Here is a 16,679-nt window from a genome sequence, read left to right as displayed (position 1 = left end):
CCTTAAGGATATAGCCATAAAACAAGTGCTTCCCCATCTCTCAGTTTCCGTCTCTGGCCTCAACTTCTGCTTTGCCAGGCTCGCATAGTTCATTGTTATGTCTTTAGCAGACAGTTCCAAAAATTCAATTTTCTTAGGGCTATCACTAGCACATTGGAAAGATATAGGGGGACCACCAGGTGGGAATGTAAATAAGAAAACACTAATTAAATATTCTAACCGGTGGTGGCCCTTGTACAAAGTGGAGGATTGTGAAAAATGGCCCTTTAATGGGTCATTGAATTATAACACTATTGCGGCTGTTGTTTTTAAGGGAAGAAGGAAAGTGGGATGAGGTTATGTATGCAAATATGTTTTTCACTCTGCAAAATCATCCAGTCTGGCAGGAGTGTGGTGTTAATGTACCACCGCAAGACCCTCTGGTTTTATCCCTAGAGAGAGATCAAAGAAATGAGAAAAGGGACAGGAGAGAAGGAAGAGATGTTGCTCAGCATGTAGTATTGGACAAGGACGTTTGACCATAACAAACCCCAGAAAGAAGAGATAGAAAATTAACCCAAGAATTTGGGATTGCCTCCTCCACCCCTTAATTTGTCTCCCCCACATCCGTCATTGCTATCTGAAGCAGATGACAACAGCGAGGAGGAAGGAGAAATAAGTGCTTTTACTCCAGTTACAGCACAGACCAGGAATAGAACAAAGAAAGCTCCACAACTTTTGGCTCCATTATGAGAGGTAACGGGGGCAGGACAAGCGGCTAGAGCAAAAGTTCCCTTCTCCACTGCCGACCTGGATGCTTGGAAAGAAAAAAGCTGCCCAGCAGAGAAGGCCCTGGGGGTGCTGGCTGACAGCCGGCTGGGCATGAGCCAGCAGTGCCCGGGTGGCCAAGGAGGCCACCAGCCCCCGGGCTTGTGTCAGCCCTGGGGTGGCCAGCAGGAGCCGGGCAGGGATGGGGCCCCTGTGCTCGGCACTGGTGAGGCCCCACCTCGAATGCTGGGCTCAGGTTTGGGCCCCTCGGGACAAGAAGGACATTGAGGGGCTGGAGCGTGTCCAGAGAAGGGCAGCGGGGCTGGGGCAGGGTCTGGAGCACAAGTGTGCTGGGGGGCGGCTGGGGGGGCTGGGGGGGTTTAGCCTGGAGAAGAGGAGGCTGAGGGGAGCCCTTCTCGCTCTCTGCAGCTGCCTGAAAGGAGGGTGTAGTGAGGTGGGGGTTGGTCTCTTCTCCCAAGTTATTAGCAATAGAATGAGCGGAAATGGCCTCAAGCTGCATCAGGGGAGGTTTAGATTAGTTATTAGGAAGAATTTCTTCACTGCAAGAGTGGTCAGGCCCTGGCACAGGCTGCCCAGAGAGGTGGGGGAGTCACCATCCCTGGAGGTGTTTAAAAGACATGTAGACACGGCACTTCAGGGCATGGTTTAGGACACATGGTAGTGTTGGGTTGACGGTTGGACTTGATGATCTTAGAGGTCTTTTCCAACCTTAATTATTCTATATTTCTACGATTCTATGAAAGAAGTAGCAAAGGGATATTGGGACAACCCCTCTAAGGTGACAAAGACACTTGAGTTGATAAAAAATCAAACTGATTGGTCAGATGTAGATTTGATTTTGGGGGACGTGACTGAAACAGAAAAACAATTAGTGTTAAAAACTGCTTGAACTCATGTGCAGGCCCAAATTACAGGAGGAACTTTACAGGGACATGCAGATTATGTTCCCCTAAATGACCCATGTTGGGACCCCAATGATGGGCATGATTATGGATTTTTTAGAAGATATTGAGATTATATAAAACTGGGATTAGAGAATGCAATTCCTAAAGCCATAAATTGGTCAGCATTATATGCCATCAAACAGGGACAGAGAGAGACCCCTACCGAATTTTGGATCAATTAAGAAATGCCATGAGAAAATACACTACCCTAGATACTTCCTCGGATGTGGGGCAGCAACAGCTTGTCTCTTTATTTTTGGGGCAATCATCTATGGATATAAGAAAGAAGTTACAGAAACTAAAGGAACTGGGAAAAAAAGACTTAGAAAAATTGCTTGAGGAGGCACAGAGAGTTTATAGGAATCGGGAGAATGTGGATAAAGGAAAACTGACAAAAGTAATTGTGACAGCTACGGTGGCAGCCTTGGAACAGAGGGGAATGGTAAACAGAGGAGGATTTGGAGGACGAGGAATGGGAAGGCCCTTTCAAAATAGAGGGGGACTGGGAAAGAATCAGTGTGCATATAGTTGGGAGGAGGGACATTGGAAGAATGAATGTCCAAAGTGCAAGGAGACCTCACAGACCTTGATAGCCGAAACAGAGGTCGACTGACGGGGACCTGGGGCATCTACTCTAGTGGATCCACTGGTTAAAATAAAGCTAGGGAGACAAGAGAAAGAGATAGAATTCTTAGTAGATACAGGTGCTTCTTCCTCTGTTTTGAATTAAGAACTGATACCTGTAAGTAAAGATTTTGTGAATGAACTAGGAGCCACAGGTCAACAGGAAAGGGCATTCTTTTGGAAGCTGCTCAAATTTAAATTAGGAAAGCAGATTGGAATACACCGATTTCTATATTTACCAAAATCACCCAAGCCATTACTGAGTCAGGATTTATTGGAAAAACTGGAAGCAGAAATAGTCTTTAAGCAGGGAACCATGGAACTGAAAGTAAAAAAGAACCAATTAATTGAAATTTTACGTTTAGCCCTAAGGTACCCTGAAAAGTCTGCTGTATCAGTGCCCAAAATTGAAGAGATTATCAGTCAGGTGTATCCAGGAGTATGGGCTGCGGGAACCCCAGGGAGGGCAAAGAATGCGATTCCCATATTAGTAGATCTCAAGGAAGGAATAAACCCGGTACGACAAAGGCAATAAATATCCCTTGAAGTTAAAGATGGCAATGGGATCGAAGGCCCAATTAATAACTTCTCACAACATGGACTGCTAGTGAAATGTGAATCAGAGTATAACACCCCCATATTACCAGTAAAGAAGCCAGACAGGACTTACCGAGTAGTACAAGATTTAAGAAGAATAAATAAGATTGTTAAAGTTTTACACCCTGTAGTGGCCAATCCTTATACTTTACTTACTAAGTTGCAAAATAAACAAGTATGGTTTACAGTATTAGATTTAAAAGATGCATTCGTCTGTCTGCCTTTAGCCAAAGGAAGTAAAAAATTATTTGCATTTGAATGGAAAAGTCCTACCACTGGTAGGACAACCCAGCTCACCTGGCCAGTGTTACCCCTAGGTTTTAAGAATAGTCCCAACAATCTCTGGGAATCAACTAGCGTGAGAACTTGAAACACGGGACCCTCCCTCCAGAGACGGAATCTTTTTACAATAGTTGGCTGACTTCTTAATAGCAACCGAAACAAAACCTGACTGTATTCAATGGACTATTAGTTTGGTGAATTTTTGGGGACTAAATGGGTATCAAGTTTCTCAACAGAAAGCTCAGAGGGTGCGGCAACAGATAACCTATCTTGGATATGAGCTATCTTATCTGGAGGACAATGGGAATTAGGAACAGAACAACAAGAAGCCTTCTGCAGAACCCCCCTCCCTCAGATGGTAAAAGAACACAGGATCTTTTTGGGAATGACAGGTTGGTGTCAATTATCGATTTACAATTATGGAATAATAGCAAAACCATTGTATGAACTTTTGAAAAACAATCCCACTCAACTGATTTGGACCAAAGAAGCTCAAAATGCATTTGAAATGCTCAAAAAGGAACTAATGAAGGCCCCGGCCTTGGGCCTACCTGATGTTACTAAACCCTTCTGGCTGTTTTCCCATGAAAAACAGGGTATAGCTCTGGGAGTCCTAGCTCAACAGCTGGGACCCTACAGAAGAGCTGTAGCCTATTTGTGCAAACAGCTTGATGAGGTGAGCGAAGGATGGCCAGGGTGTCTACGAGCTGTGGCAGCGGTGGTCGTGAATATTCAGGAAGCCTGGAAATTTACCTTGGGCCAAAAGATGGCAGTTTCACACACAGTATCAGCTGTACTTGAACAGAAAGGAAGTCACTGGCTTTCCCTGTCCCAATCTTTACAATACCTGGCCATTCTGGTTGAACCAGATGATATTAATATTGAAGTAACTAATGTTATGAACCCAGTTTCTTTCCTCAGTGGGGTGACATCTGAGCTGTTGACACATGACTGCTTAGAGACCATAGAGACTGCATATTCTATCAGACCAGATTTGAAATAAGAACCCCTACAAGATGCACAAGACTCCTGGTTTATGGATGGAAGCCGTTTTGTCCGACGAGGTATCTGAAAGGCCGGGTAGGTGGTGACAACAGCAAACAAGGTGATTGAATCCCAACCCTTACCTGCTGGGACACCAGCTTAAAAGGCTCAAATTATTGCCCTGACTAAGGCCCTAGAACTGGCAAAAGGAAAGAAGATAAACATATGCCCAGATTCCAAGTATGCCTTTGGGGTTGTCCATGCTCATGGAGCAATTTGGAAAGAACGAGGACTGCTAATTGCACAAGGAAAACAAATAAAGCATGCAGAGGAAATACTTCGCCTATTAAAAGCAATTCAACTGCCAGCTGAAGTTGCTGTCATGTACTGCCAAGGGCATCTAAAAGGTAACACTGACCAGGAAAGAGGTAACCAATTGGCTGATTATGAGGCTAAACAGGCAACAGAAAGAACACAAAAGATCTTAACATTAATTCCAGATAAAGACTTAGGAAAGGTTTAGACAAGCAGGGAAATATTGAATACTCTAAAACTGATAAGGAACTAATAGAAAAGTTGGGGGGGGCAGATTCCCTACAAAGGATGGGCCTATTTGAGTGATGGCAGAATTATAATTCCTGCCAAACTGGTAGGGAAAATTGTCAAAGAACACCACAATAAAACACATTGGGGGAGCAGAGTCCCTATATAAGGTTTTTAATCAGAATTTAATAGGGAAAAATTTATATACCACAATCTGACAGGTGACTCAAAAATGTGAAGTATGTTTGAAAAACAATCCTAATCCTGATTCTGGCTTTTCATGGCATCAGGGGGATGCTTAGGAAGCAGTATGGTATATAAAGAGCCCCTTTGCTTGTCTCACTTGTTGCTTTGTTTGTTGGTTTGCTTGTCAGGGGAACCTGATGAAATTCAACAAGAGCAAGTGCAAGGTCCTGCCCCTGGGGAGGAACAACCCCCCGCACCAGCACAGGTTGGGGGCTGAACTACTGGAAAGCAGCTCTGTTGAGAAGGACCTGGGGGTGCCGGTGGGCAGCAAGCTGAGCCTGAGCCAGCACCGGGCCCTTGTGGCCAAGAAGGCCAACAATATTCTGGGCTGTATTAAAAGGAGTGTGGCCAGCGGGTCGAGGGAGGTTATCCTCCCCCTCTACTCTGCCCTGGTGAGACCATATTTGGAGTACTGTGTCCAGTTTTGGGCCCCCCAGTTTAAGAAGGACGTGGAACTGCTTGAGCAAGTCCAGCGGATAGTTACTAAGATGATCAGGGGACTGGGGCATCTCCCTTATGAGGAAAGGCTGAGAGACCTGGGCTTGTTCAGCCCGGAGAAGAGAAGGCTGAGGGGGGATTTCATCAATACCTATAAATATCTAAAGGGTGGTGTCAGTACGATGGGACTAGGCTCTTTTCAATAGTGCCCAGTGACAGGCCAAGTGCAATGGGCTCCAGTTGGAACAGAGGAAGCTCCACCTCAATATAAGAAAAAACTTCCCTGTGCGGGTGCCCGAGCAGGGGCACAGGTTGCCCAGGGAGGCTGTGGGGTCCCTTCCCTGGAGACATTCACACCCCGCCTGGACGCGGCCCTGTGCCCCTGCTCTGGGGGTGCCTGCTCATGCAGGGGGTGGGACAGGGTAATCTCCAGAGGTCCCTTCCAACCCCCACCAGTCTGGGAGTCTGTGTGATTCTGCCTCTGTTGCCCAATGAATCCCTTGCTGCCCCATCGCAGCAGGCAGCCCAGTGACCCAAGACATGGGAAATCAGTTGGTAACAGCAGTGGGGATGGAAAGAGCACAAAAATAAACATGCTTGGCTGTCAGAGCCTTTCCTAAATGTGGCTGAGTGCCACAACAGGGCAAGAAAGGCTCCACAAATAGCAGGCACCCAAAGCAACCGAGGTGCTGCTCAGATCTTTGCTCCTGGCCATGCCACGAAGCTGCCTGGGAGTACGGTCAAGGGATGGGGAGCAGGCTCCCCGGGTTTTTCCCTTTTTTCTGGCCCTTAGCAGAGCAGCAGCCTGAGTCTGTGAAACTTTACAGACCTCAAGAAAAATCCCCTTTAATTTAGCAAGGGTTTTTCAGGCAGTTTTGCTCCGCTGGACAGGGAGTTGCTGGCATCACAGCAGCCACTCACTGATGGTCCCTGCTGTGAATCTGACCTGCCTTGCAGCAATGTGGGAATGATCTTAACCTCCATGCAGCATCCAGAAATGGGATGGAAGAGCACTGATATGCTGGTGGCATCGCAGCAGGTGGCTAGAGCAGCTCACCAAGAGCAGGATCAGGCTGGGGAAAGTGCCCAGCTGAGAACCAGAGATGCCAGGATTGGTGCCTTTGCTCTGCCACAGCCTCTCCCAGGTGCCTGGGGACAGTTGCTGGGTTTGACCCTCTGTGATCATGAGACCAACAAGCAAATATGGCAATATTGACTTTACCTTTGTGTGCCCGTACTTTCATCTGAAGGCCCTGAGGCTGCAGGCTTAGAAAAATGTTTGTCTCTCCAAAACCTGGGGCTTTCACTGGGAACCAGCAGCAGATGAGACCCCGCTGCTCCCCCAAGGCATCCTCAGGCAAGAGCGTTTGCCAGGGCATGGGAAGACCCCAGAGCAGTGCTTCCCGGTACGAGCCAGTGCCACAGCTACCTTTCCAGCCAGACAGCATACCTCATCTTGTCTTACTCAGAAAAGCTTTTTTTTTTCCCTGATTTTCCCATGTTTCATGAAGTTTAAAGGCTGCCACATGCCTCCTGTGATACACAGCCACATGCATATAGGTGCAGCCCCCCCCCAGCAGTGCCCAGCACCAGCAGTTTGCTGCCCAGCAGGAAGTCATGTCAGATCAGTCATGGGGTGATAATGTGCTGCTGTGGACATGGAGGTCACCCACAAGGTGACCCTGTTGGCCCTGGGGAACCCCCCACAGTCATTCCCTTTGGATGCACACACTTACACAGGGGGAGCAGAGGTCCCAGTGCTGCCCTGGCCCCTCCTAGGGACGGGGGGGACACAGACCCCCTGCCCTGATGACAAGGACTGCTGCCTGCAGACAAAGAGCGCAGGGCAAAGCTTACATAACGTCATCTCCCTACCAGAAACAAGGAGCAAAGCTGGTAGTGACCCTGGATGCCTCTGCAGCACGGACAAAAAGCAAAATCAGCAACCTACCCCCAGCTGCTTCTTACGCCAGGCAGCAGGGAGCTGCCTGAACACAGCTTTGCCCTTCGCCCCTGCCTACACGGGATGCCAGCGGTGCGAAGTCACCACTCAGGAGTCCCACGGCCCCCGGCTGCCATCGGGGCTGCAGCACCTGGTGCACACAAGGACTGTCCTATATCTAATGCTGGGGCTGAAAGCAGACTGGAGCAGGAAGATTTGGCATCTTTAGTACCATCCCTGCCAGGGTTTTGCCTCCAGCAGGAACAGTGACCTTGCCCCCCTTGCATGCAGGCACCCGCAGGCTCGTTTTCTCTTTATTGAGCACCACTGCCCAGCTACCAGGCTGACCACAGATGGGCCAAACAGCCAAGTCAGCTAATTCAAGGTGAAGGTCAGCCAAACCACCACTTAGGAAAGCACAGCACATGGGCCAGCTGGGCTCCAGGGCTGCCCAGCCCAGTGCACCCCCCCACCTGCCATCCACACCATGAGCTCCGGCCTGACATCAGACCCATGAAATGCAAGTCCTGAGCAAGCCTTATCTCTCCCCTTGGTACAGAGGGCTCACTCTGCACCCAAATCCTTCCCCCAACCCTGAGCAGACCTGGCTTAGTCCCAGCCACTTGCTAACACATACAGCACCAGAGCAGGGCAGGGCAGCAACATGCTCAGTGAGCAGAGCGAGTTCAGCTCCAGCAGGGACAGGCTGTGCAGCCAAGTAAGGAAGAAAGGGTGAGGAGGCATTTGCAGCACTGCCCTGATCTTGCTCACATGCAAAACACACATGTACTGGTGAGTCACTGGCACATTCCAGCGTTACCAGACCCTGCTGGAAGTGCTGTGGTCAGACGCTGCACCATGTCCTGGTTTGGCCCCACTGACATCAGCAGCACCGCTCTGCCCTCCCACTCCGGATGAGGAACAACCCACAGGGTTTTAAAAGGCTGCCCGACTTTATTAGTTGCCATTGCACAAGTACAAGGTAAATAAAATGAGTCTGCATGGAAAGGGTGTAGTTGCATTAAGAAAGAGTAAAAAGGCTGGTGTGGGAATCGTCAGGGTTTTGCTGCACTTTTTTATTACAAAGCAGCACCTTTGCCTTGGGGCAGCCTGCCTACTCTATGGGGGGAAGGGGCTGTGCCCGCCAGCATAGGGAGCAGCCGCTGACCCGCTCATGCCAAGGGCCCGGAGCTGGGCTCACTGGCGTGGCGCCTCCGTCCCGCTCCTGGGGCCGGCACCAAGCCGCATGCCATCGGTCCTGTTGTCACCCACTGTGCTCCCGAGCTGCAAGACAGAGCAGAGAAAGGGTCAGGCTGACACCAAGGCGTTTTTGTTGCCGCTCTGCATTTATTTCTGCAGCAAAGGAGTTGGTGCTCTGGGGATGAAGACATCGCCCATTGGGTCAGGATGCACCTCGGGGGATGCAGCAGGGATGTCCCCACTGCACTGGGTGCTGCGTTGGCACTCCCCCACACCACCTCATCCATGGACAGCACTCACCTCTCTGGGGACTCTGACACAGTTGTCATGGCTGGGTGAGTCGTCTTCCCGAAGAAGAAGCTGGCCCACCAGTGACCAGGATCAGACTTGGGCAGACCTGGGGGACAGTGCGTGCCAGGCAAAGTCCGGGCCAGGACCACCCGGGCCAGCCCCGTTACCACCCCGATCTCATCCCACAGGAGCGGCTGGGTCACCTCCAGTAAGATCTGCTGTGGAGGGGCCGGGAGCAGAGTCCCCTCGCGGCCCCGAGCCCGGACGGTGGCACTTACCCGGGGGGTGGGGGATGACCTCCCCAGAGTACTCCGAGCTGCCACAGGAGCTGTTGCTGGATGTGGAGCTCAGGCGCCCTGTGGAGAAATCATGGCCATCAGAGCCACCGCTGACCTTCGGTTGTGCCACAAAAAGCAGAGTACAGCCTTGATGTGGCTGTCCCTGGGGTGACACGGCTCAGTCTCATCACTATCTCACTCCAGTACTTGCCCAGCTTTAGTGCTAAGTCAATAAAAACTACTGGGAAGGAAATACTGGTGAGATTACAAGCTGGTCAAGAGCAGGTAGCAGAAAAGCACCTGAACACCTCTGTAGGAAAACACTTCCAACCCCAAGGACATTATTTAATGGCTTTGCATCTGTTTGCAACACCTGGGAGGCCTTTGCAGATGGCTTGGGGCCAAGAAGATGCAGATTCGTGCATATAAACCATGCAGTTTTAGTCCAACTGCTACAAGCTTCTTACTAGTTTCAGCTCAAGGGGAATACTTTAATGCCCTCTGGTTTAGGTAATCCATTAAATCAGAAAGTCTCTCCCCTGAAGAGGTACCAGTAGCTGCCATTGCCCAGACTGGTTTTGCAGCTCGTTTCCACAGCAACAGTGCAAGATGCATTTGAAGCCATCACCTCCCCTCACCTACAACCTTAATAACAAGTGAAGGAGATTGCAAGACCCATCTCCAGCTGGTAGAACTGGGCAGGGGCTGCGGTGACCCAAAGGAGGGTCTGAACAGCAGGAGGACTGGCTGCCCCCCTTTCTCAGCAAGGAGCCTGCCAGCTCTTGTGGGGCTTCAGCTGAAAGCACACACCTGAGCTCAGGTTCATCTCTGCTGGAACCACATTCCCCCGAGCCTGGCAAGGCACCCTGCCCACTCACCCACCGCCCCAAGCGCTTGCCCTTACTTCTGTAGTAGTTGTGCGTTGCCATGAGCGAGCCGCTTGATGGGATGGATGCCATGGTTCTCGATCTTGGTTCTTGTGCAGATCTAAAACCTGCGAGCAAAGGGGCAGCCATCATTGCACATGGGCTGCAGCACAGCCCCTGCAGCCCCCACCTGCCCAGGGCCTGACCTGCGCCCAAGCACGAGAAAACTGCAAGAGTTTAAATGGTACTGGTGTGATTTCTCAAGAGATTTGACACGTATACCTTCGCAGTGGCACTGCACTGGGTATGGAGGCTAGCGGTCGTAGGGCTACACACGGTTTAAATCCGCAGCTGTAGAGCTCTGGCTAAGAGCTACGTGCAAAGCCAAAATAATCCCCTTGAAAACAACTGCTTGCACAGAGCACAAGCCTGGCAAGTCTGCACAGCGCCCTCCCCAAAATCCTCACGGGTGTTTTGCTTCCTTGCAGAAATCCAGTTCCCCTCACTGTATCAACAGTTGGGAGTTATGAAATCTCAGGCAGGGGTTGCGCGAGGAGCAAAGGAGTGTTTTGCTCGGGGCACATACCGAGGGTTTTCATGCAAGGGGTTCCAGCCCCAGCCTGGCCCAGCAGCACCTCCGCCACCCACAAGCCAGGGGCAAACCTGTCTGCACAGCACCCCCCGCCTCCTGCAGAGTCCGCTCCCAGCACGGGCAAGAAGCTTGCTTTCCCTCGCCCACAACACGCCCAGTTCTGAGCTAGAGAAATATTTTTCTCCTCCTGGTATAAAGCACCTCCTTGTTAAGCCGCTGACTGCTCCTGTGACCCACAGCGGGGACCCTTCTTTTTCAAGTGAGCTCCAAAACGGCTCCAACAGCCAAAGGTGCCAACTGCCAGCAGGAGCCACGGTCCCTCGGCCTGCAGGAGGACCCCGAGCCCCGCCGCCATCCGGAGGAAAAGCAAATGCACGGACCTGGGCTGTGAGCCAGGCACAAAGGAAGCACCCAGCGCCCCGAGACCCCCACCATCCCCCGGGCGCCCAGGTCCTCCCCAGCTCTTGATGAGGCCTTCCCTGGTCTAATGATGCACCCAGTTGTTGAGTGTCCCGCTGCAAAACATCCTCCACGCACCCACGTCCAAGTTAATACAGTAATCCGTAGTGGAGAAACTGAGGCACGGAGCCGCCTCCCATCAGTTTCACCCCAAAGGGACTCGTTGCAGCCTTGCAGCTGACCCTTTCCAAAGCAACACCACTCCCCCGCCCCCGAACTGCTACAGGCCGCCCCGTTCCCCCCCTCTCCCGCCGGGGCTGCACGCCCGGTCGCAGCGCACCTGGGCTGGGCGGCGGCGGGGTCCGGCGGGCGGGCACTAGGGCCGCGGGGGCCGCTCGGCGGCGGCGCCGCCCGGGGCAGGCAGCGTCCGCACGCGCCTCTCCGCACCGCACGGCCTGAGCCGCGGCGCTGCCGGTCCCGCCCCCCGCCACACCCCTATATCCCCTCGGGCCACGCCCCCGCGGGCCGCTCCGCCAATCGGGGTGGGGGGCGAGGCCGGGCACGCCCCTTTCCCCCGAGGGGCGGGGCCTGCGGGAGCGGGATGCGGCCTTACGGGGTAGGGGGCGCGAGGGGGAGCCCTTAAAATTAGAGTAATAACAAATAAATATATAAATATGCATTTGAAGGGATTCTGAGCTGTCTGGGCTGCATCCGTTCGGGGAGATAACAGTTCATGTTATCTCCATAAAGGCGGTCTGATATTTGATATAGCTCAAGTGTTATTCATCTATTTTCTCTCCCGAATTCAGGAATACTTTAGAGCAGAGAGCTGTGGCCCGGCACGCTGAGGGTTTGCAATAAAATCTTTCTGCTTGGGTGCACTTGCAGGAATTGCCTTTTTTGGGGGGTGATACTCTAAGGCATTTTAGGGTTTGGAGGCAGGAGGGAGCCCATTTCCCAGCCTGGGGTCCTTCTTGCACAAGCTCTTCATGCAATGGAGTTCATTCCTCCCCCAGTCTGTGATTTTTGTTATTAAGCTGGACTTACTTGTCAAGCACCGGGGGGAAGCAGACAGCTTCAGGGAGGCAGCACTGGGTTGCCCCAGGAGGACATTGATCTCCCCATGCAGATCATGGGGCTGCAAAAGTGATAAGCTGCCCTTGGGGGTGCGTTTCTCAGCAGGGCAAGACCGCCAGCACGGGGACACTGTGGGTGACCCATGTCCTCGGATCCCCCCACCTGGCCCACGGCGCCGAGGCAATACTGCTGCCATCACCACCGGGGCAGGCGCCTTCCCCCGTCCGCAGCCTCTATGCACGGTCCCAGGAACTTATCCAGGACAGCTTCGGGGAAAGCCTCGGCACCACAAGGCTGTAAATAAATAGTTTATTTGCAAAGACTTTAAGGACCAACACAAGAGCATGTGTGATCCAGCTCGGGACCAAGTTGCTCCAGCTGTGCCTCAGTTTCCCCGTTGATGATACTGACTCAGTGCTTTCCAGGGACGGAGTTGGCTAAAGGCTGAGATGGACTTTGAATGTACAAATACCAGCAGGCAGTTTAAACAGCCATGTGGTTGTTTTCATGCCCAGCATTAGGCTTCACTTTTGTGCCTTACAATCACTTTTGATTACTGGTTTGATTTTGGGGTCCCTGGGACCCCCAGGCCAGCCCTGCTGGGAGCATTCGCTCCCAGCCATGCCAGCTGCAAAGCATGGAGAGCTCTAGGGCACAGGCTCAGAAGATTTTTCTGGCCCAGAAGGGAAAGATAGAAAGGCTAAAAACTGTGTGCTTTAGATCTGAAAAGCCACTTTTATTTTAGTGAAGCTGGTGTAATTTCTCAGGTTCCTCCTCCTCAAATCCTTCCTGAGAGATGTATCCCTGCACCTTAACTCCCTCTAATAATCTACAGAGCAGTAAGAATTTCTTGATACTGTGTATTCTTCCCAGCCGGTACAGGTTGGTTTTGTACCCCACCGAGCCTGAGTGGGCTAATTGCTTTAATTAATGATAGAGCAGAGATAACCAAACACTTCCTAGTCCCTTTGTGCAACGACACCACTTACACCCACATTTGGAGCTGCTTTTTAAAGGATCCGCTCATTAAGCGGAGAGCACCGGGGGCGTGATGCTGCACCCAGAGCAATGGGGGATGAATCGGGGCTTCGCTGGCTCAGGGGAGATCAGTCTCCCCACGTGGATGAAATCCAGCCTCCAGCAAAATGTGTCTTGCTCTGCTTTTAATCCCAAAGCCAAATCCACTTCGCCTTATTGATGCCACGGGAGAGGGGCCGGTGGGACAGAGCAGCCAGGGGGGATTGATGGAACATCCAGTCTGGTTTCTCAGGACAAAGCCTGTCCTGGGTGCATTAAGGAGAGGAAGATAAATTTCATTTGTATTGATCAAGAATCAGTTGTTTTAAAAGCAAGCAGAAGACAAGATTTGGGTAGGTTTTCTCTTTGATTAGAGCCTCTGAGTTGACTGTGACTCTCCTTACAGTTTGCTTTTGAGTGAGGTTTCAGTGTTTTCTATTTTAAATTTGGGTCTCTGGGCTCCCTGTTACAGCTGGCAACTGTCTTTTGTTATCTGCTGCTTGTTGTGTACCGTTGGGGAATCGCCTTTCGTGTAACATTCTGTACCTGGCAGAAATATCTGGAATCCAGCAAAGGCTGCGGAGCTCAAGAAGCTGCTGCCTCTGGACACCACCAGCTCTCATGGGACATCACAGATGGGTGTTAGCTAATGCTGGGGATGACGGGGCACCCCAATGCCCAGCCAGTGAGGCTTAATGCTGCTGCCAGTTTCCCTCTGGCGATGTGACATCCCAGTGGCTTCAAGGATTTGGTCAATGGTGAGAAAGCCACCCAGAAGCCCCTTCCCCACCATCCTGCACCAGAGCACTCATCAGTTTTCCTCCCAGGCAAGAAGGCAGCGCTCACTCCTGGCACAGCAGAAACGTAGGCTTGAGCTCTTTTATACTGCTACAGGGCCTGATCCTGCACCAGTGAGGGTTTTGCTTAACTCTCCCTCTGCTGAGGACCTCTTGCTGCAGAGGAGGGAGCAGGCACGACCTGTGCTCAGGCTCTGTCCCCCTACTCCTCCTGCGCTGCATTTTCCTTGCTTAGAGCCAGGTTTGGGATTTGGGCAGCATCCGCCCGGTGCAGGCAGCTGCTGCCACCTATGGATAAAAAATGGCCAAAATGTTCACCCCAGACACTACATTCTCCTCTCTGCCCAGAGCCTTTGCAGTCACACTGAGGTCAGAGCAATAGAGTGGCTGCAAAACCATACGCATGATCATGCCAAGGCCCGACACATGGCCTCTTCCTCTGCCTGCACATGTTTGAAATAGAAAAGGGAATGTCTGGGAAATTCAAGGGGTGACCTTCCTTAAGCACAACATGAGCAGCATGTTCTACCTGTTGTCTGGAAATTGTGCTCTGCCTTTCTGGAATATATGCAGCAAAGTGACCCAAATGCCACCTTGGCTGGAGAATAAACCGAAGTCAGATCGGGGCATGCACCACTGTCCCTGCAGCAATGGGGGCAGCTCTGCTGTCCTCGCCTGCAGTTTGTGCCAAGGGGTGCAGGCACTCAGGGCTGATTTCCCAAAAGGCATGGGGAATTGGCATCAGGGCCCCCAAAATTCTGAGTCTGATCTGCAAATATGCACATTGTGGGGAGGATTAGGTAGAAAGTCACAAACTGCCCGATTTGTCTGTGCAAAAGGGATGTTTCCAATTTGGAAAAAGCAGTGAAGAGAGACCACTGCTGCTTGCTGTACTCCAGAGGCTTTAGGTGAACTTGGACCCATGAGTTCCTGACTTTTGGCCCGTCTATTTCTCTGGGCAACCTGGAAAATCATCTTGCAGAAACCAGCAGCAGCATTGAGCAGGATCCATCTCTCTACAGAAAACTCTTAGGCCAACATCTCCTACATGGACTTGGGGGAGATTTCACTACCATTCAGTGAATTCAAAACACATGCAAACAAATACCTTGCTAGTGTAAATCCTTGGGCTTTGATGGGGGTTGGTTCACCAACAAATTTTCTCATTAAGTTCCCTGATCCTTATTTCTCCCTCTGGATGCATCTAAAGCTTATGCTGTGAGCCAGGTATCTCCATTATCAGTCCTTTGACTAAAGTGATCAGAAGATATGAGCAGCCAGGGCTCTTTTCACTCAGTAGCTGTGGTTTAATAAGAAAAGCTGTCCCCAGAATTAATGCAGGCTTTTCCTAACTCAGAGATGTGCACAGCTGCCAAAACAAACACATCAATCTGTTGTAGCTTGATATGGCATCAGACTCCCTTGCTGTAAAACCAGTGCATTCCAGGAGCTCCCTAGCATCCTGCAAACAGTATTAAACCACAGGGCAGAGGTGTCTTATCTCACTTGGGCTTGACCTAGATCAGGGTCTGTCCCCTCCTCAGAACATGGGGAGATTTACAGGATCAGCTTCTAGCAGCCCTCGCAGATGCTACATCCATGTGGCAGAAATGTCAGGGTGTCCCTAAAGAGATGCATCTGAAGTGTTTTTCTCCTCCCTGGAGTTAAAAAAGATTTCAGAGCATGGAAATGTCCGTCCTGGCTGCTTCCCAGACAGACAGCAGCTCAGACTGAGCAGTTTTATCCTCCACAGCCTCCTTGCTGCCAGCAGCATCTTGGAGAGCAGGAAGAAATAGAGTAGCAATATTAAAATGACAGCGAGGAAGGTGAAGAGCAGTGCAGGAGTTAAAATCTTCAGAGGAAATCTGAATTTAGGTGAGGAGCTGCTGCGTTTGACCTGGGGATGTGCACCCAAGGGTCTCTTATAACCCCTGGGGTGCTGCTGAGCTCGGAGAGGTGGGGTGAGGGAGCAGTATCAGAGGGTGCTGGAGGAGCTGCATCCTGCAGGGATGAGCTTCTGGTAATTTTATCTCTGAGGCCACCACCTCTCTCTCAACCTGGCTGAATTTGGGCCAACAGCCTGCAAGCTGCTTGCAGGGGACATAGAGATACAGGGTATGTGTGTGTTGTGGCTTCTTAAGGAAAGGGATTAAAAATCAGCCCCGTCTGCCAGGCTGATCTCTGTACTGTCACCTGCTGAGGCTGGCTGGAGCGTGGGTGGGTCCCTGGGCTGCGCAGGGCTCTCAGCAAATTGGGGGTTTATGCTACACGCAGAGATTTTGCTCCCCTGTGTTGTTGCAACAGGACTCACAGCTTAAGGTGCCACTAACCAGGTCAGGTAACGCAGCTGGGGGTGGCTCAGCCCCTCTGGGGCCATTTTCCCCTGCTCCCCACACTGTCCCAATAGCCCCGGCGCCTCGCACACTGGGGACATTTCTGCATTGCTTTCTGGTCCAAATACTGAGCCTTAGCAACATACGCTGCTCGTATGTGGTATTTTAATAAAGGATGGAGAGTTATTAAGGCAAGTGAGTTACCACCAGAGGAAGGTTTTCACCCCATAAGCATGTAATGTCCAGCTGTTATTAAAAAGTGATCAAAATGAGAAGCTGTTCTGCTGTGCTTCCAGGGGAACGTGGGCACTGGGAGCTGACATGGGAGCTGCCTCGGCACCCACGGCTCCAGAGGCTTTCCACGGCTGAGCTGAGTTTTATGTGTGAATACCTACAACACTGGCGATGGGGCATGGCTGCTGTTGGGTGGAGGGATTTCCCTGTCTCGACTCAGTAACTCA

At 51.3% G+C, this 16,679-nt stretch overlaps 1 protein-coding gene across 1 annotated transcript; it reads right to left on the bottom strand.

The window, feature by feature from the left end:
• Positions 1-8,302: 8,302 nt before the first annotated feature.
• PPDPF (pancreatic progenitor cell differentiation and proliferation factor) lies at positions 8,303-11,483 on the bottom strand. The gene is made up of 5 exons (XM_064465415.1): positions 11,335-11,483; positions 10,042-10,131; positions 9,138-9,215; positions 8,869-8,965; positions 8,303-8,652 (listed from the first exon to the last, which is right to left on the bottom strand). Exons 2-5 carry the CDS (start codon positions 10,094-10,096, stop codon positions 8,541-8,543), a joined length of 342 nt encoding a protein of 113 aa, XP_064321485.1. The 5' UTR covers positions 10,097-10,131; positions 11,335-11,483; the 3' UTR covers positions 8,303-8,540.
• Between the last annotated feature and the right edge of the window lie 5,196 nt (positions 11,484-16,679).

Source organism: Phalacrocorax carbo, chromosome 14 (genome assembly GCF_963921805.1).
Source record: "Phalacrocorax carbo chromosome 14, bPhaCar2.1, whole genome shotgun sequence".
Taxonomy (NCBI): domain Eukaryota; kingdom Metazoa; phylum Chordata; class Aves; order Suliformes; family Phalacrocoracidae; genus Phalacrocorax; species Phalacrocorax carbo.
Note: the sequence above shows the minus strand (reverse complement) of the source record. Positions and strands in the feature narration are given on the sequence as shown.

Bases quoted from the DNA above. Each gene is read 5' to 3' on its own strand.
- PPDPF (XM_064465415.1), bottom strand. From the start codon at position 10,096: ATGGCATCCATCCCATCAAGCGGCTCGCTCATGGCAACGCACAACTAC. The intron at 9,216-10,041 runs GTAAGGGCAAGC...ATTTCTCCACAG, and splicing joins AACGCACAACTACTACAGAA to GGCGCCTGAGCTCCACATCC. The intron at 8,653-8,868 runs GTGAGTGCTGTC...TCTGTCTTGCAG, and splicing joins GTGTCAGAGTCCCCAGAGAG to CTCGGGAGCACAGTGGGTGA.